A 17,287-nucleotide genomic window follows, 5' to 3' on the forward strand; every position below is an offset into this window, starting at 1 on the left:
TTAGTGTCAGCCCTCTTAAAGGAAGATAGTGTCTCATTTCAGAAGTGACTTTTTCATTGAAGTTGGGTAGGATATGCCATAAGAATAAGCATTTTTTAATAAGCCTTCACTTTTGTCCTGGTTAATAGTTACCAAGAGCAAATTATGGTGATTTAAAGGTCAGTTAACAGGCTTTAAAGGACATATTATTGTCTAAATACAGGAAATTTTCCATGTTCCAATGAGCTAAGGCAGCGCAAGTTATTGAAGTAAATAGGACAGTGATCTCACTTGTTCAAGTATTTCACAGTTATTTCAAGTAGCATTTAAAAGTTGTTTTTTTTAGAAAAGCATCACCAGCATTGCAACATTCTTAGTAGATAACATGGTTGATGTTTGTTGATGGCTTTCTACACAGTTAACATCAGCATAAAATAATACAAACATGATAACTATTGAAACAGAACAGAGGTAATTTTTTGTCTTAACAATGAATGGGTCTGGCTCTGGTAAACCATTCTCTCATTCACAGTCTTCAAATACTTCTATTTGTGCCCATTAGAGTGTTAGTAATTAAGTTATTTGTTGAGCAACTTTCAGGGGAATTTAAGTAGCTTCTGGAGCAAAAAAGCTCCTGTGCTTAAACCATAGTGTTTTGCAGAGTCTGCCTTTTCCTTTGCAAACAAACACATCCCATTGAATTGCTGCTGTATGGTTAAACAACAGTATGTAAAAGCTGATTGTCTAGATTAGTGATGCTTTAGGAATATAATAAAGTCAATAAATTCATATTTTACGGAGTAACTATAAAAATATTATTTGATTCAGTCTTTTTCTGTATGAAAAGGATGTATCATTAGTTTGGACAATCATACCACAAAATGCTGTGCATGTAGAGGAGGCGAGGCACTAAATGAAAAACAGTGTTAGATATCTAGATATAGAGTAAAGAGTATTTTATATGAGTAATGCAAAACGTCTGCAATGACTAAGTCCATTAAGTTTTTATTTCCATGAAGTATTTTTAGTATAGTGTGAGGTGAACATTATGGTTTCCAAAATTAACTAGAGATTTTTTGATTATTAGTGAAGTGTTAAGCTATAATTATACTTGGTACCATGTAAAACTGGTTTTAAAGTTTTCCAGGGTAAGGCTTGTAATGCTGTTATTCTGATTATTTATTCAATGTAATTTTTTGGGGGTTGAATCAGAGCAGTCGAGGAATTACTTCATTGGGTTGCTTTTTATTGTACCAAAGCCTTGACTTTTTTGCCTGCTTCTGGAGCCTATCTGATTGGCATTTTGCAGAGTAAAAGCAAAATGTTTCAAGAAAAAAAGATGTTTTTTTTCAAAAATCTGTGTACACTCAAACTCATAATGTAGAGATTACATGCTTTGATAGCAAGAATCTCAAGGGGGTGAAAAAGTCCAGAGCTTTTGGAGAAAAGTAGTAAGACAGGACTGGTACAGGTTTTGTCTCTGTTCCTTTGTAATTTGCCTTCAGTCTGTACTGCTATGGGCAGCTTCCAATTTTTTTTTCACTGTCACCCACTCTCTTGTGTTACAATTTAGAAAATGTATGCTGTATGCAAGCTCTGGAGCCTGTTTCAGGTGCAGAAGGGCAGATGGGGCAATGTGTGTGTGATCTGGCCCCTGGCTGCGCGTGTATCAGGACTGTTACAGCAAGTTTCATAACTCACCATGCTGTAAATTGTGGAATAGCAGCCCCTGGTTCCCTGCTTCCCTAATCCCACATGAGGTCGAAAAGGGAATGTGCTGAGACCTCAAGCTGGTTTTCTGGGTAAACCCGAGATGTGGGCAGAAGGAGTTTTATGTGGAACCTCTTGGAACCCCTGGGGTTGTTTGAATAAGCTCTTCTGACTGAGTGCCACCTGGATCAGTCTCTTTGAAGCACACAGTGTCCATTGTCATTTGTCAAAGAAACAAGGCAGAGCCATGGACTCTAGTTGAAGATCCTGGGCAGGCTTGAGCATAGTGTGGATACTGTATTCACTTCTGGCAGCATCGAGAGCACTGCGACTCGCTGGGGCTTGCATCAGAAAAATTATAATCTTAAGTAGCTATCTACCCCAGTTGTATTTTAATTATTTTATCATTAGTATTGATTTTAAAATAATGTTTTAACGTTTGTACTAAGAGATTTTCCCAGCATCTGAATCTTTGTGTCACTAAAGTTATGTACCTTTTATTTCTCCAAGCCTTGTCCTTTCTTTTCTAAAACTTCATTCCCCTGAAGTAATATTTTCAAATGCCAGCTTACAGCTGCTTTCGGGTTAACTTTATCACTTTCCTGCTTTAGAGGCTCATTCACATTGGATACTGTATGGTTCTGTAAACGGTCCAAATGTACTTCTCTCTTCTCTGTAGATGTTATTTTTAGCTGTAGTGGCTATTGGAGCATGACACTCACTAACAGGGATTGATGAGCAGCTTTGATGGACTTGGGCATGGGAAAGAATGCTACAGAGGCTGCCAACACTGGATAAAGACTGTCACGAAACAGTGTTTTTCAGAAGAGATTCTTGAAATAATAAATGCTGGTTTGCTCCTGAAGCTGAAAATAGACTGTTCAGACCCCTTGACATAAGCATTTCCCATTTACAGGGATTATGAAGACTGTGATTTTCTGTATTTTAATAATTTCCCCACAGTCTTAAGCCAAATTGGGCATTTGAGTCGCTATAAAAATATTGGAGGCTTTTATTATTCTTTTATGTATAGCAAAGTGGAGTTGGCAGATATTAGCATCTGTCTTTCAGAGTATTTGATGTCTTCTACAAAATAAATTTTATAATCAGTAGTCATTTACAAAACCAAATGCTAAGCATGAAAATACATAATATTTATAAACTTTTATATCTTTTCAATATTAGTATCTTACCCTCACTGTCATTCATATGCTGCTAGAATTTACTTTTTTATGAACTACATCTTACTCATGTATAGCTCCACACTTTCAGAGGTTTTAATGTTCCTGTCCTATTTTTGATTTTTGTTTTGGATTTAGTCTTTATTTTTCTTCTTAAAAATTTTTCTGTTTAAATATAATTTGAGTGTGCCTCATCTAGAATATGTAAAGCCCAGGTTTCTTTAACACAGATGAATTCAGGCTGACAGTCAGTAGCAGCTGCTATTTCAGCATCAACTATTTTATATATTGAAAAACATAACTGTGTATTGCAAAGTAATGAAATTCATCACTGTACAAAGGGAAAGGTAAAGAAAATAAACAAAGCTGTCAGCAGCTGCATTTCTTAATCAGCCCATCCCTTGTATTTATTAGGCCTCAGTGGTCTTGCAATGCAAAGGAACCTGCTATGGTAAGGTGTAATGAAAACTTTGAGGATGTTTTATGTGAAGAAATGAGACCACATTGAACAGTTACAATTGGAAATGTGGTGAAAAAATAGCAGAATGTTCTTTGGGGAGGATATATGTACTCTTAATTCCTAGTACAAATTTTGTATTGCTTTTTGTGATTTTAAAAATACAAGGGAATTTCAGTGGGGACCAGGGAAGTAGTTAAGTAGTTTACCTGTTTCTTGCCAAGTGCAGAAGTGCAGAAGTTTGCAAGAGATTAGGCTCAGAAATAAAGTTTGTCTTGCCCCTGTTTTTTTTTTTTTGTGGTTTTTTTTTTTTTTTTGTTTTTTTTTTTTTTTTTTTTTTTTGTTATTATTATTAAGCATGTTGGTTTAGGCTGCCTGGGGAAGTGAAGTCACCTCTACTGTAACTCTATGTACAGTTCATAATTCAAATAACAGTCTTGAATATGTAGGGTTGTGAGAAAAGTCTGAACTTCTTTTCATTAAACATGTTTGGCATTTTCTGAGACATGTTAAGATTGCCTCCTGTTGTTATAAGAAGAGGAAAGAAAGGATTATTCTGTTACAGTGACACATTTTCCTAAACTGTTCTTTAATAGAAAATAGACAAATACTTTGCTGGTAGATCATTGCTTCCTCAAAACATAATAAACAAATGCTCCATTTAATTCTGTTGACTTTGTTCTCAAAGATGAGAATTTTAATAAAACAGACCCAAATCATGTGCTGTAAAATGACCTCTACATAACTGGTAAAATTTGCTACAGTGCAGTGAGCTCAGTGACCCAAAATAGATCCACCCTTTGTTGAGTGGATCTTGATGTCCTCATGTGGGCTCCCTCCTTTACTCTTCAATCTTACTGCTGGTGTGATGAGAAGAAAGGAGGCATAGTTACTGCTTTGCCTAATTATTCCTCTGCTGTAGTTTTATACATTTTCTGGCTAGCTGAAGTGGGTGTGAGTAGCAGTGCTTGCTTTGGCTGGGCTGGTATCAGCCAGTGCTGAGCTGGGGGCTCACTGGGGCTAATGGTTCTGTGTGAGCACTTCTGCATATGTTCTTAGGCGAGTTCTGTCATATGTGCTTAGGCAAGAGAATCTGTACTGCATTGTGTTCAAAATGAACACTTTCATTAGAACACTGTTCTGAGACTGCAAGCTTCAGAACAGTTTTAACTTGCAGTTTTGGTGATCAGCCTTCTTGCCTTGCAAGAAAAGATAGTATGTATAACCAAGATACCAATTAAAATAGAAAGGACCACACTGTGTTGTAAAACCTACAGTTGCTTTTCCAGTGAGCTTGCCAACATGGTGTGCTCTGAAAATGTTGCAAGAGAACTTAATCCTGCTTCCTCATGAGTTGCATTTCTTCTTAGAAATGTGAATATGTGCGTGCTGAAAAACAAGCAGCATATTCTTCCCCATAATATTTTCCCTGTATCTTGCTTCTTTCTCCATGTCATTATATTTATTACTTGTCCATCTGCTTTAGTGGCCCCATCCTGAAGTGCTTTTTCAGACAAGTGCACATCCTGCAGGCCATCTCTTCCTCGTCCAGCAGAGCAGGGTGTGCATCACGCACACTGGCATGACCATGCTTATTTTCATCATTAACATTATACTGAAATGGATAATTCAGTCATATTTCCTGATTGAAATCCATGTAGAACTGAATCCAGTTTAAATCATCTAGCTTGCCCCATGCTTCATTCTTCTTGTAGCTGTGCTATGACAGCCCCAAAATAACTATAATGTCTGCTAGGTAGCCAAATTGCTGGCCATCTTTTCAGCTCCTCAGCCCTATCCCACTTAAAATAAACCTGTGCAGTTTGCTGTGGCATGACATCATGGAAAAGAAAAAAACCCACTCGTAGTGCAACCTTTTGGTGGCTGTCTGCAGGTAGAATTGCCAGTGAATTCAGTCCCAGTAAATACTAGCTGAGTATTATTGTGCCTGACACCTATGCAAGTCAGGGTTCCTCTTACCAACCTGGTGTACCTACTTGCAGAGAGTACCTTACAGAAGAAAAGTGTTTTAGTTTAAGAAATGAAGGATAATGAAAAGAGATCCAGATAAATGAACACAAAAACTCGTTTCTCTTATTCTGTTCCCTTAAATTTAAGAGCAACTTCTTGGTCAGGCCAGTGTATCCAGAAATGTCCTACTAAACTACAGAAATAATGGAGGGAAAGGGAGAAAGAGGGGAGTGGAATGCTTTTGACATCACTATTTACACTTCAGCTTCTATTTTCCTTTGTGGCTTGAATCTGATCCTGCTTGAACAGATTTTTGAAATACGCTCTCAATACTTATTCAAAGGTCCTTACAAATGTTCTAACAAAATTCCTTCTGGAGTAGCCACCCTGCCTTTATTTTCCTCAGCTGGGGAATTTATTTCATGGTGACCTCTCTCCCTAGCTTGCAAGGAAGAGGGCATTTAGGCACACTGGGCTGGGCTCTGACTCTTTAGAAAATCAATACAGAATCTTGCTTCATTTAACACAAATCTATTAGGTTGGTATAAATTGGAGAATGGAGACAAGGAGAGGAGTGATCCCACAAGATCGCTTTCTTCCAGCACTCTGTGCTTGCTTTCACACACTCATCTGTCACAGCTGTCTCTGGAGGCTAGCAATTTTGATAAGATGCACTTTATGATTTAACAGTTTACAGGCTGTTTTATAAAATTATGCACAGTACAATACATCAGAAAGGAAGCATGTATTTTTCTTTGCTGTTTTATGGATTCCACTGTTAAGGAACATCTTTTTTTCAGGTAGCTGGCTCACAAGTAGATATGCTTGTGTGCAGTAAATACCAGAACTTTTCAAAAGTGTGGTAAAATTAACCCTCCTGTCCCTGAAGACCTGTTGCCTCCAATGGGATGGAGAAATGAATTTGCTGAAAGAAACAACTGAGATACTTTAACATCCAGCCTGTGTGTGTTAGTTCTGAATATAGGAAATTGACACAGAAGGAGAATGAATTAGAAATGCCAGGATTAGAGAATTTCTAGTTCTAGGGGAAAATTTCTAAAATTAAATACTTTGGTTACTCACAGCAGAGCTTACATTGCTTTTTTTCCTAAATAAAAAAGAATTTCAGTTGTGTATTTTTGACATCAAAGAAGGAAAGAAGACACTTAAATATTAAATATGAAACTTATATGCAAACATATAATCTAATAATTTATATGCAAACATATCATCTAATATGTTTGAAACGTTTAAACATATGAGATTAAATATAATGTTTGCCTAATTTTGCTCTCTTGGTTAGTACACATTTAACACTGTAGGAGATTTTTTGCTTGACTTGGTATATGTGCAGTCATAGCTGATAAGCATTTTCCTGATTTATTAGTTTATTTAGACCTAGAAGATCCACTTGTTTGAAAATTAGGTCATATTCTGGTAGACTTAAGATTTCAATTATTTTTTCAATAATTTTCTCTAAGTTTAGCTTTAAAATTTTTTAAATGGGCAACAGGAAATGTTTCAGAATAATTCTAGATGATGATGCCTTATACTTAGTAATGCAAAATGTAATTACAAGAAGACATCTTTGGCATGGGCTTCTTCCTTGATGTTTCCTTTGTGGATTTTGAGAGGTTGCATTTAAGTGCATTCATGGGTTTTGAGAGATTGCATTTTTCCACCATCTCACATGAAAAAAGTAGATAAGAAATGGAATTAAATTAACTTTGAGTGGACACAAAATGGCAATCTAATGAAATAGGTAAGCTGTTTTCCAAACACATAACTGAATCCTCCTGATATATTTTATGTAATGATAATATCTGGCTTATTTCAGGTTTTGTTCACAGCTTAAAGCTTTGGCCTGTTCTTTTTTGTAAATGTTAGGGCTGCTGGGGCAGTAGGGATCACTGTCATAGAAGGAACTCATTTTGTGATCAGGGGCAACTAATGAACACATTTGAACAGACCAAGTTCTGAGTGCATTGGTTTCAGAAAGGACTCTTAGAAGGTTTTCTCTACTCAGTAAAGCTTTACTGGTTACTTGTTCTATGAATTCTAAATGCAGATGATTAATTTACTTATTCATACAAAATCAAGCTCTTAGTACTGAACTGATGTATGTTAGGAGCACATTTGCATAGGTTTAATATGTTATTTGATTTAACTATAAGTACTTTATTTCTATTAAATTGATTTATACTTATTTAGTTACCTGTTTATATGAAAAGTATTTTTTTATTTGCAGAGGCCTTTTTATTTCTATCCATGACCGGGGTCACATTGCTACAATGCTTAAATCCTGGCCAGAAAGTGTCATCAAGGTAAGTACAGTTTTAGTTGCATAACAAAGCAGATGCTGTTTTGTACCCGAGATGAATTGGTTAAGATCTTTTTTATATGCTTTTTATCAGTTTCTTTTTTGGTGATTTCTTAATTCATTTTTTCAACAGAAAGAATGCCGTTATAGCCAAAGTTTGAAGCATTTAAACAGCTTTTTAGCTATAGGTGTCCTTTACTGATTAATTGGTCAATTGCATTGAATATTATGTAAAAAAATATCCTGAATGCTTTTTCTGCATTTCAGGAAATCAAAGAATGGTTGAGGTAGGAAGGCATTCATCTAGGCCATCCTCCTGCTCAAACAAGGTCAGCCAGGACAGATTACTCAGAGCAATCTCCAGCCTTTGAGTTTTGAGTACCTCCAGGGGTAGAGACTCCACATGATCTCTTGGCAATCCCACTCTAGAGTTTGAGTTAATCATTCTCCACTTAAAGTGCTTCAGATCTCTCTTTAAAAAAATCTTTAATTTCCAACGAAAATGGCTTGCTAACGAGTGTGACAAGAAAATTATTGTGTTGTCAGCTGTTTGCCATACTGAGCACTTCTCTCCTTTATTATGAAAAGTCTTTCTTATTAACATAGACAGTTTTGGGGGTTTACTAAATTAATATATTTCTGTCAATGAGAGCACATGCTTCATCATATGTATAAGACTGATGGAGTATGTTATTTACTCAAGGGAGGAAGACATACATCTTTGAAGGGTAAGAACCAGGTGCCTGTAGACAGCCCTGACAAAGGCCAGTAGGAGTGACTGGCTCTCGTTCTGCTGAAAACAGACATGACAAAACCCAGAAGTTTGTGGTTCTTCTTTTTTTGTGGATAACTTCCTTTCCCTTCCTATTCTGTTTTCATACTGTTGACAGAAAAATGTGAGAGGGAACAATGCCAGTTCTCTTGTAATGTAATACTAAATACCTCTCTTGTGTATTCTTAAAAGATTTGTATGAAAGTCCCATTTACAGTGAAGCAAGATTCTAAAATAGTGTAACAAAACCACAGTAAAATATAATAAAACAACTTTTTAGTTTTGTTGTACTATTGATTTGTTTGCATCTGTTACAGTTTTTACGTGTAAAATTTAAAAATGATGGTAAGAAAATAATTGAATACTTCATACATACAGGCAAGGAAGATTTTTAAAGTGCCTTCATTTCTTCCTCCAGGCTATTGTGGTGACTGATGGTGAACGTATTCTTGGGCTTGGAGACCTTGGCTGTTATGGAATGGGCATTCCTGTTGGTAAACTGGCACTTTATACAGCATGTGGAGGAGTAAAACCTCATGAGTGTCTACCAGTGATGTTGGATGTGGGAACAGATAATGAGGTAAATCCTTTTCTGAGGTGTAGTGAGGGGTTTTTTGTTACAATACTGGCTTTGATTCTGTGCAAATTAAAAAGTCATAAGGAAAATGTCTCATCCTAATATACAGCGTAGATATACTCATCCTAATGTGCAGTGTAGACTGTTCTGTAATGTTCAAGTAATTAAGCACATCTAAAACTGTGCTGCATATACTGTACATGTTAAACTATGATATAGGTAATTTGGTCTCAAGAAGAGGAGGATGATAGAGATAAAATATAATTCAAGGCAGCATTCTTTCTCCACTCCTGTCGCAGAATTTCTCTGCAGTGTTTTTCAGTGTGAATTTTGAATTCAGATTCAGAATAACTATGCCCCTCATTTTGGTGAACTGTTTGAGGCTGTAGTCTGATCTGTGCTGGGTAGGGGTGTCTATGTAATTTAGTTGTATGTTCCCTTTAGTTATAAAATCACTGTAAATTTTCCCCAAGTGAGGTTCTAGTGCTTCTAGTAGGTGGACCGTACCCTCTTTAACTTGGCTTCCCATGTATGTGAAATTCAGAGATTTAAACTTGTTGGAAAGTGGCTCTCTTCTTTCCAGTACTCTTGGGATTACTGGTTAATTACTTGGCCTTTATCTTTCCCTTTTTTTTTGTCTGAAAGAATATTTTTGTACTTGAAGACTCCATATGATATCAAACTAAAAAGAAAACCACCTGCAGTGTATTTTTACACTTTTGTAGAAGTAAAGATATTGTATTATAAGTGATACATGTGTTAAACTTTATGCATGATAAATGGATCAGAGATTTATGTGTATTATAGCCAAGCAAAGCATTCCTGCACCAGTAAATTTAGCTTTAGCTGGGACTGTTGGGTTGGGTGTGTGCATCTTCAGCTTTAAACACACACCCTCACCCCTGCCCCAGCTGGGTCATTTAGACACGATAATGATGAAAGCATTACTGAACAAAAAATATCTGCTTCCCTCTCTCTGTGTCCCACCAGAGCCCCCTTCTAAAAGCAGACAAGCTTTCTTGTGAGATGTATCTGAACAGTGTAGCAAGTAGCCATATCAATTTACATATAAGTCTCATTAGCTATAAAATATTTTTATTGTAGGTTTGAGCAGAGTTTTTGGTTTTGAGCAGTTGGGCCAGTTTTGTAATTTAATAATGAATGTTTCTAGGCAGTTAATTGTGTTGGCTACTTCTGGTACTTCAGTAGGCTTTTAATTTTGCTTTTATGCCTGTGTTTCATTGTAATTTTAAATTTTTTGTAGCATATTATTTGCTTGAAAGATATCAAACATCTATATATACACACACAGCAACAGCATAACGGGCTTGTTCATGTTAGTAGCCCAACTTTCATGTCACTGTTCTTGTGATTAAGCATTGAGTTCAATGTCTGTGAAGGAGTGGCACACAAAATATTACAATGTGCATAAAATTTGTGTGCCCTGAACTTTGTTGATGCTCTGAAATACCTTCTGATCAGGAGGATGCCTTTTGTTTGTTTTTTTTTCATTTTGGGATATGGCTTCTTATTAGGACCATAGGGATTGAGACCTCTGGCTCTTGGGATGTGAACAGGTGTGACTTTATTGCTGTACTTCTTAGCTGATTACATGACATGGGCCTGATAGTATTCATTAATGGGAGCTTGGATATAGTTCTCAGGCTTCTTTACTCAAAGTCAGGGATCCTATGGCACCACCTCTCTTAGTTTCTTCCCTCAACACCCTTCCTCTCACCTAGTGGCACATCCCTGTTCTCTCCTTAACACTTATGTTCATGTTGATGAGTCACTATAGAGAACTGAAATGACTGAAAAGCATCCACATTTTGCTGGCTAAGCTGATTATATTAGACCTAGCTGGCATGGGATTGCAGTGCAATTCCTTATCTTTAAAGCTAAATCTCTTGAACAAATAAGTGTATTTTTTAGGCTGTATTTTCTTAGTGTAGTCAGGATTTTCCATACTAAGACACAATAGAAATCACTCTTGCAACTTGTGCATATATAAATAATAATTATGCTGAACATGTTTTTTTAAATGTGCAGATGTTTTCCATTTAGATTAGTTCCTTCTCCCATTCTGTGGGGGCCTCCCTGCTTCAAAGGAAGTTTTAAAAATGTACTTTTGGCAGCTATAATGCAGAGGTGCCCAACGTGCAAATTCTCCGTAAAGATTAATTCTAATTCAAAAGCAAATTGCAAAAATCCCCAACTTCACAAGCTCTCATCCTGTGTTGTTTTGTTTTGTACAGAACTCAAACCGCTAACTTTGAGGAGTAACTCACTCAATTTGAGATGGTTATTAAAGTCCTTGTTACTGTTAGTTTTAGCAGAGGTATTTTTAGCTAGGATATTATCCTGTTACTCATAAAATCAAGGAAAGAAAAGAGAAGCAAGAAGAGCATTTTTATACAATTGCCTATAAAATAAGCAAGAGAAATGGAAACTGCTTATTTATGGTTAAAACCGTGACCTAGTAGAAAGTCCCATGTGACCAAGCCAGTAAATCGTTCCATGTAGTCAGTGTGGGACTGAGTGTCCAAAAGAAGCGGTGTTGACTGTTGCCAAAAATAACAGGCCTGTTTTGTAAGGTATTGACAGGGTGAGTAATTACTGAGGAACATTTTTATTCAAAGCATTTAAAATATTATTTGGAGTACTGCTAGTAAACCATGGCAATCTCACGAAAAGTTATGCCTTACCAGTAGCCTTGTATATTTTAGGTGTGAGGATGGTGCTTCTTAGGGGGGATTTCAATGCAATGAAAACATACTGAGGCATTAGTCTGAGTGCTGATATGAAAGTGTTGCTGGAAATCCTGAGGTGTTATGATCTCTGGATCCTGAGTGTTCATCTAATTTCCCAGAGATATATGTTAAATCACCTTACAATGGTTAAAGAAATAGACTGTGGAAGAAAAATGAACAATTGTCAGGATACACACAGCTGCAATTTAGTGGAGGTGTACCTGAAACACGTGTTCAGCACTGGAAGAGGGATGGTTTAAGGATGATGGAAACAATCAAGCTGGATCAAAGGGAAATATTTAAACATCAAAATTAGAGTGATGATTGTTTTCTGCTTAAAAGATGCAAATAAACTCTCACAAAATAAACAATGTTGAGACAAACCTTGCTGTTAAAACTCAGTCTGGATTACAGGGATGTGAATACTGGCAGTTTAGTAAAACCAACTGAACAGCAAAGCCTAGTAATAGAAACCAAGGTCAAAAAATATCTTTACAGGCAGTAAAAAAGCAAAAGACACTAAAGAAAAGTAACTTAATGAAAATAATTATGAATAGTAAGAATGAGGTTTTCTGTTTTTCCTGATGCTTTTCCTTTGTGATGGTACATATGGAAGTATTAGATTGTCCCTATAAATATGGTAGATACTTCTTAAATGTAAGTTTTATCTATCTTGGCAAAAAATCCTAATTTCCATTTCATTAACAGCAAATGAATTAAAAGTTTGTCAAGATCCTTAAATCAGAATATCCAAATAATGCTTTGTCAGTTTTTTTTTTTTTTTTAATGTGGTAAAAGCTTTCTCTGTACCATGCTAAGCTGGGTATGGAGGCAGTACTAGTTTTTTCTTAGGTGTATCTGGGATGAATTGAAAAATATCAGGAAGATCAGCTTAAAGGTAAGGCTCTTACTGAAAATGCAATGATCCTGGTCCAGTGAGAGTTTACAGAATTTTCGTTGGCTTTTTTTTTTACCTTTGAAAGACATTTGAATTCTTACTGTTTCTTTTAAAAAACAAGACTAATGAAAAATCAAAGCAAGACTCCTGTGTTACTGGAGAAAATGCAATTTAAAATATGTATTTCTCTGAGGAATAATAAAATACCTGTGGGTTTAAGGTATCTCAGGGGATTTTTTTCGGCTCTGCAATGTTCAATATCTTTATCAGCGACTTGGAGGCAATATTTCATTGTTCAAGGGTCACAAAAGAGACATGGTCTAGTTAAAACACTGTTATCCAGACAGAGGAGTAATGAAATCTAGCAAGACTGATGCCTTGTGTTATATAAAAGTCAAACCAATGGTGGAAGGCTTTATTTTGACAATAAAAATTTTAATCTAATACTGGATGCTTAGCAGAGGAATGAGAACTGTGTTTATTTGATACCTTAGAAAAGAAGCTTTGACAAGTTCATGGCTGCCAGACCAATTCTAAACTAACCACATGTGTAAATTCAATACTGGCAATAGCCAGTTGTGGGAGATTGTAAAGGTTGTGTGTGTTAGTTTTAAATTTAAACCATTTACCACAAATTTCAGCTTAGGTAGAAAGCATCCAGCTCTTTCAAACAGTACCTTTACACAATGTGGAAGAGCCAGGAAAGCTCATATTGAAAGGACTTTTTACACAGGCAGTTTTTAGCAGTAGACATCATGGTGCTCTGAGCACCAGCACAGTGCCATATGAATTGCCCAGGGGTCAGAAGTCATTCCAGCTGCAGCTGCAATAGCTGCAAGGAAGATGGACACACAAATATTCTCTTGCCCTGGGTAGACACAGCTAAAAACCTGATGAGTCACATATATATGCCCTTAATGTGCAGATGAATCATAATGGCCAGTTTGCTTTTAAAAAATGTGTATCTGAACTGTTGGTCTCTTCTCCAAAGTAATAAGAGATAGGATGAGAGAAAATGGCCTCAAAGTGGACCAGGGAGGTTTTAGATGGAATATTAGGAAAAAATTCTTCACAGAAAGGGTTGTTAAGCATTGGAACAGACTGCCCAGGGAAATGGTGAAGTCCCCATCCCTGCAGGTATTTAAAAGCTCTGTAGCTGTGGTGCTTAGAGACATGGTTTAGGGCTGGACTTGGCAGTGCTGAGTTTACAGTTGGACTCACTGATCTTAAAGGTATTTTCCAACCTAAGTAATTCTATAATTCTATGATTTAAGCACTGAAAAGTGCGCAAGAGGGAGAAATATGCAGGGAGCTGCTAGGGCAGCTACTCCTTCCTCTGTGACAGTTCAGAGACTTGTGGGTTGCTATTTCAAGTTGTTTCCTGCATGCTTGCTTTAGAATATTTTTTTCTCTTAACTTACTAAAATATTGAAGTGCAGGAATGTGATGGTTCTCACAGTTGCCCTAAATAGGTCAATGAGCATGCCCAGGCTGGCAGTTCCAACTCCTCTGGAGGAATGACAGGCATCTGTGCTGGAATATGCAGTCCAGAAAAGCTGAGGTGCAAATTCAAGCTCAGCTTTTCAGCTTATCCTGTTAGCTTTCTGTATTTCCCCATATTATTTCCAATTGTTGTAAGAATTAGTAGGAGCCTTCCAAGATTCATATTCTTGAGCAGTACCTACACATAAATGTTCAAATGAAAACTGATGAGAAAACAGAAACAAGCCTGCTTCTATTATTCATATTTCAACCAAAATAGAAACCTGGACAGTAGAAAACTGATTATAGAGGAAACCTGCAATTTCATACCTTATCAATATAAAGATATAAATGTGTCAAGTAAATAATTTAAATTGTGCAGAGCTGCAGGAATTTCTAAATAAAAGACAATCACAATTTGCATTCATATGTAGAGTAGTGGCACTTTTGCAGTTTTTTTAAAATGTAGTAAATATGTCATGGGAATGATTATACTCTCTGATTTTAAAAAGGTCCTGTTGCCTTCCCCTTGAATGATGATTGTTAGAACTGGAGACCTTTCAGTGACAGTTTTACTGTAACATAGCAGTAACATTTCCTGAATTCTATGAATAGAGGTTGGTCCTGTCTATATAAGAAGAGTCTATTTTTGTATCTGGTGCATATATGAGAATCTCATTTCTAAGTTATATTCTCTAGTGTGTTCCCTAGTACTTTTGCATATTTCTGCAATACAAATCATCACACTTTGTGTGATCAAAACAGGTTTCCAGATGTGCAGCTTTTCATTTAGGTATGTTAAAATGGTATTGACCAAATTAACGTGGGTGATGGAAAGAGGCTTTTTTACATGTTCCACAAAATAGTCAGGCTAAGGAAAGTGCTCAGAGGTAATGCTGTGGCTCGATGGTGCTGAGTTTCAGACATTCATTATCATTTGTAAAACTATTGATGAAGTAAATATTCTGTGGTTTGTTATTTTGGTTTTGTTTGGTTTTTTTTTTTTTTTTTTTTTGGTTATTGGCTGTCTGTGCCAGTCTGGTAGGAGATAATGATAATTGCACTTTTCTTGGCCACTAAAGTTTTATTTTACAAGTGAATTTTTTTCCCCTTAGGTCTTGCTGCTGTACTGCCTTCCCTGGTAGTATACAGTCAGCACTTGAGGAAGGGAGAAAATAGATGACCATTCCTTTTTCTTCCCCTTCCTGACCTTTGAGTTGGCAAGAAAACAATGTGATTGGATACTAGTTTCTCCACATGAGTAATTTTTTCCATTCTCTCTTCAGTGGTAAGAAGTATTGAAAAGTTAAGTGAGGGATTTAGTGTTATCTTTCTGGTGTATTTCAAAGGATCCACATCTAAAATAAATATGGCATCATCAATCTCCCCTAAACATGCTTTATTTAAGTAGCATGAACACCAGGATCCATATTACACTTGCAGACTTAAAAAATTCTCTGGAGAAGGGTGGCACTTACAAGACCCACCATTTTCCCTCACTGCAGGGACTGGTGGGTGACATTTTAAAGTGGATCACAAGTAGCTGACAGCTGATGTTCTTCAGTAATTTTTGAGAGCTTTCCTTTTCTTACTCTTTAATGCTCTTATTGAATAGCTACAATACATCTGGTAATACATTTACAACTTGAAAATTTCATAACTTATTTTTATTCAGAGTTTTAACTCAGATGGGTAGAGAATTTTTAAGTGTAGTAATAAATCTAGATTTACCCAAGACCTGAGATTTCCAGCGCGTTTCAGTCTTCTAAAGACAACCTCTTTGAGTTTATCTTTTGTCCCTAGCCTTCTGCAATTTTTTAATTACTTCTTCTTCTGTATCTTCTGTCTTACTATGTATTTCCATGGCTATATTAAACCTTCAAGGAAATTGTACAAATGTCTTCTGCTTCCTAGGGAATGCGTTCTACTAATGATATATTAAGAGAGCTGAAACACGAAACATTGCCTACCCCTTTTATGAAGTAATTGTGCCCAGAGGGGAACAGCATTTCCCACAGTATTTAAAGCTGTTAAAAGTTTTGACTTATTTTCAAATGTAGAAGATCATTTGCTATTCTTTACCATGGTGTTCCCAGGGGAGCATATTGCATCTTCTCTCTTGTTTTTGTTTAGCTGCTTTTCTCATAATTTTTTTAGGCATGCATCAGCAGCTGTGAGTACCAGTGCTTTTACCAATAAAACTCAAATATAAATGGGCCTAGATTTTAAACATTTATTTTCTTTAAATATTTTTCTTCGTTTGGGAATATGTACACTATTTTCTTTACTGTTGCAGTCACTTGTTGTGACTTTTGTTCTTAACTATTGCAGTAGAAAGGCATTCTGTGTTTACATTACTACTGTTATGGTGCTCATCTTCTTTTACCCTAATAGAGGGTAAAAGATCCTCATTTGATCCTCATTTCCTGTCAGTAGCAAAAGTACTTACAGTCCTTTCTAAATTCGTAAAAAAATGATGGGGAAAGATTTATTTTTTCACCAGGGACTTACTGTTGTTATTGTACCACAAAACGTTACTGCATTTTTAAAAATTCATCCAGTTGTTCCAGTATAATTAAATTAAAGGAGACTTTCAAGTACATATGATCTTTCTAAGATGCATATTGTATAAAATAATATGTTGTTGTATGCTTCAGTGCCAGACTTACATCCACCATCATTCTAAATTGCCTTTCCTAAAGTTCTCTTATGCTTTCATAAAATACTAAAGATGTATTTGCACTCTTCTTGTAACCATCCAGCCTTTCCATGTTGCCTGTGGACTAAACCCAAATCTAGACTTTTCTGGTGTACCCACTAAGGCAGCAATATTTCTGCCTCTTTCTTTCCCATACTTAGGATACATTGGAATGGACAGTTGTAATCTTGCATTTGAATTATTAGTCTTGAGAGTCTGGAGCCAAACTAGGTAAGCTCAGAAAGACTTAAAAAGAGATCTGGAGCTTGTCATCTTAACCTAAGCTAATCCTCCTGGCTAATTTTGTAAGGGGAACAGGTGCTGCTTCTTGTAGAGGAAGTGTCTCAAAAGGGTCTGATAAATTGTATATTTAAATAGTTTTTAATATTTTTTTAAATTTGTTGACTATAAAAAGAGCCTAGACTAGTTTAGATGTAGAAGTATCCAGTAAAGGCTCTTAAGTTAGCTAACATGAATTCATACTCAGTTTGC

The 17,287-nt window shown here is 36.2% G+C and overlaps 1 protein-coding gene across 1 annotated transcript in view; it reads left to right on the forward strand.

Moving 5' to 3' along the window:
- The window catches only part of ME1 (malic enzyme 1), a 153,716-nt gene that overhangs the window by 57,064 nt on the left and 79,365 nt on the right, over positions 1 to 17,287 (forward strand). The window contains exons 4-5 of the mRNA XM_030235890.2: positions 7,547 to 7,622; positions 8,809 to 8,970. Of these exons, the coding sequence (XP_030091750.1) occupies positions 7,547 to 7,622; positions 8,809 to 8,970 (238 nt within the window). The remainder of the gene's footprint in view (positions 1 to 7,546; positions 7,623 to 8,808; positions 8,971 to 17,287) is intronic.

Source organism: Serinus canaria, chromosome 3 (assembly GCF_022539315.1).
Source record: "Serinus canaria isolate serCan28SL12 chromosome 3, serCan2020, whole genome shotgun sequence".
NCBI lineage: Eukaryota > Metazoa > Chordata > Aves > Passeriformes > Fringillidae > Serinus > Serinus canaria.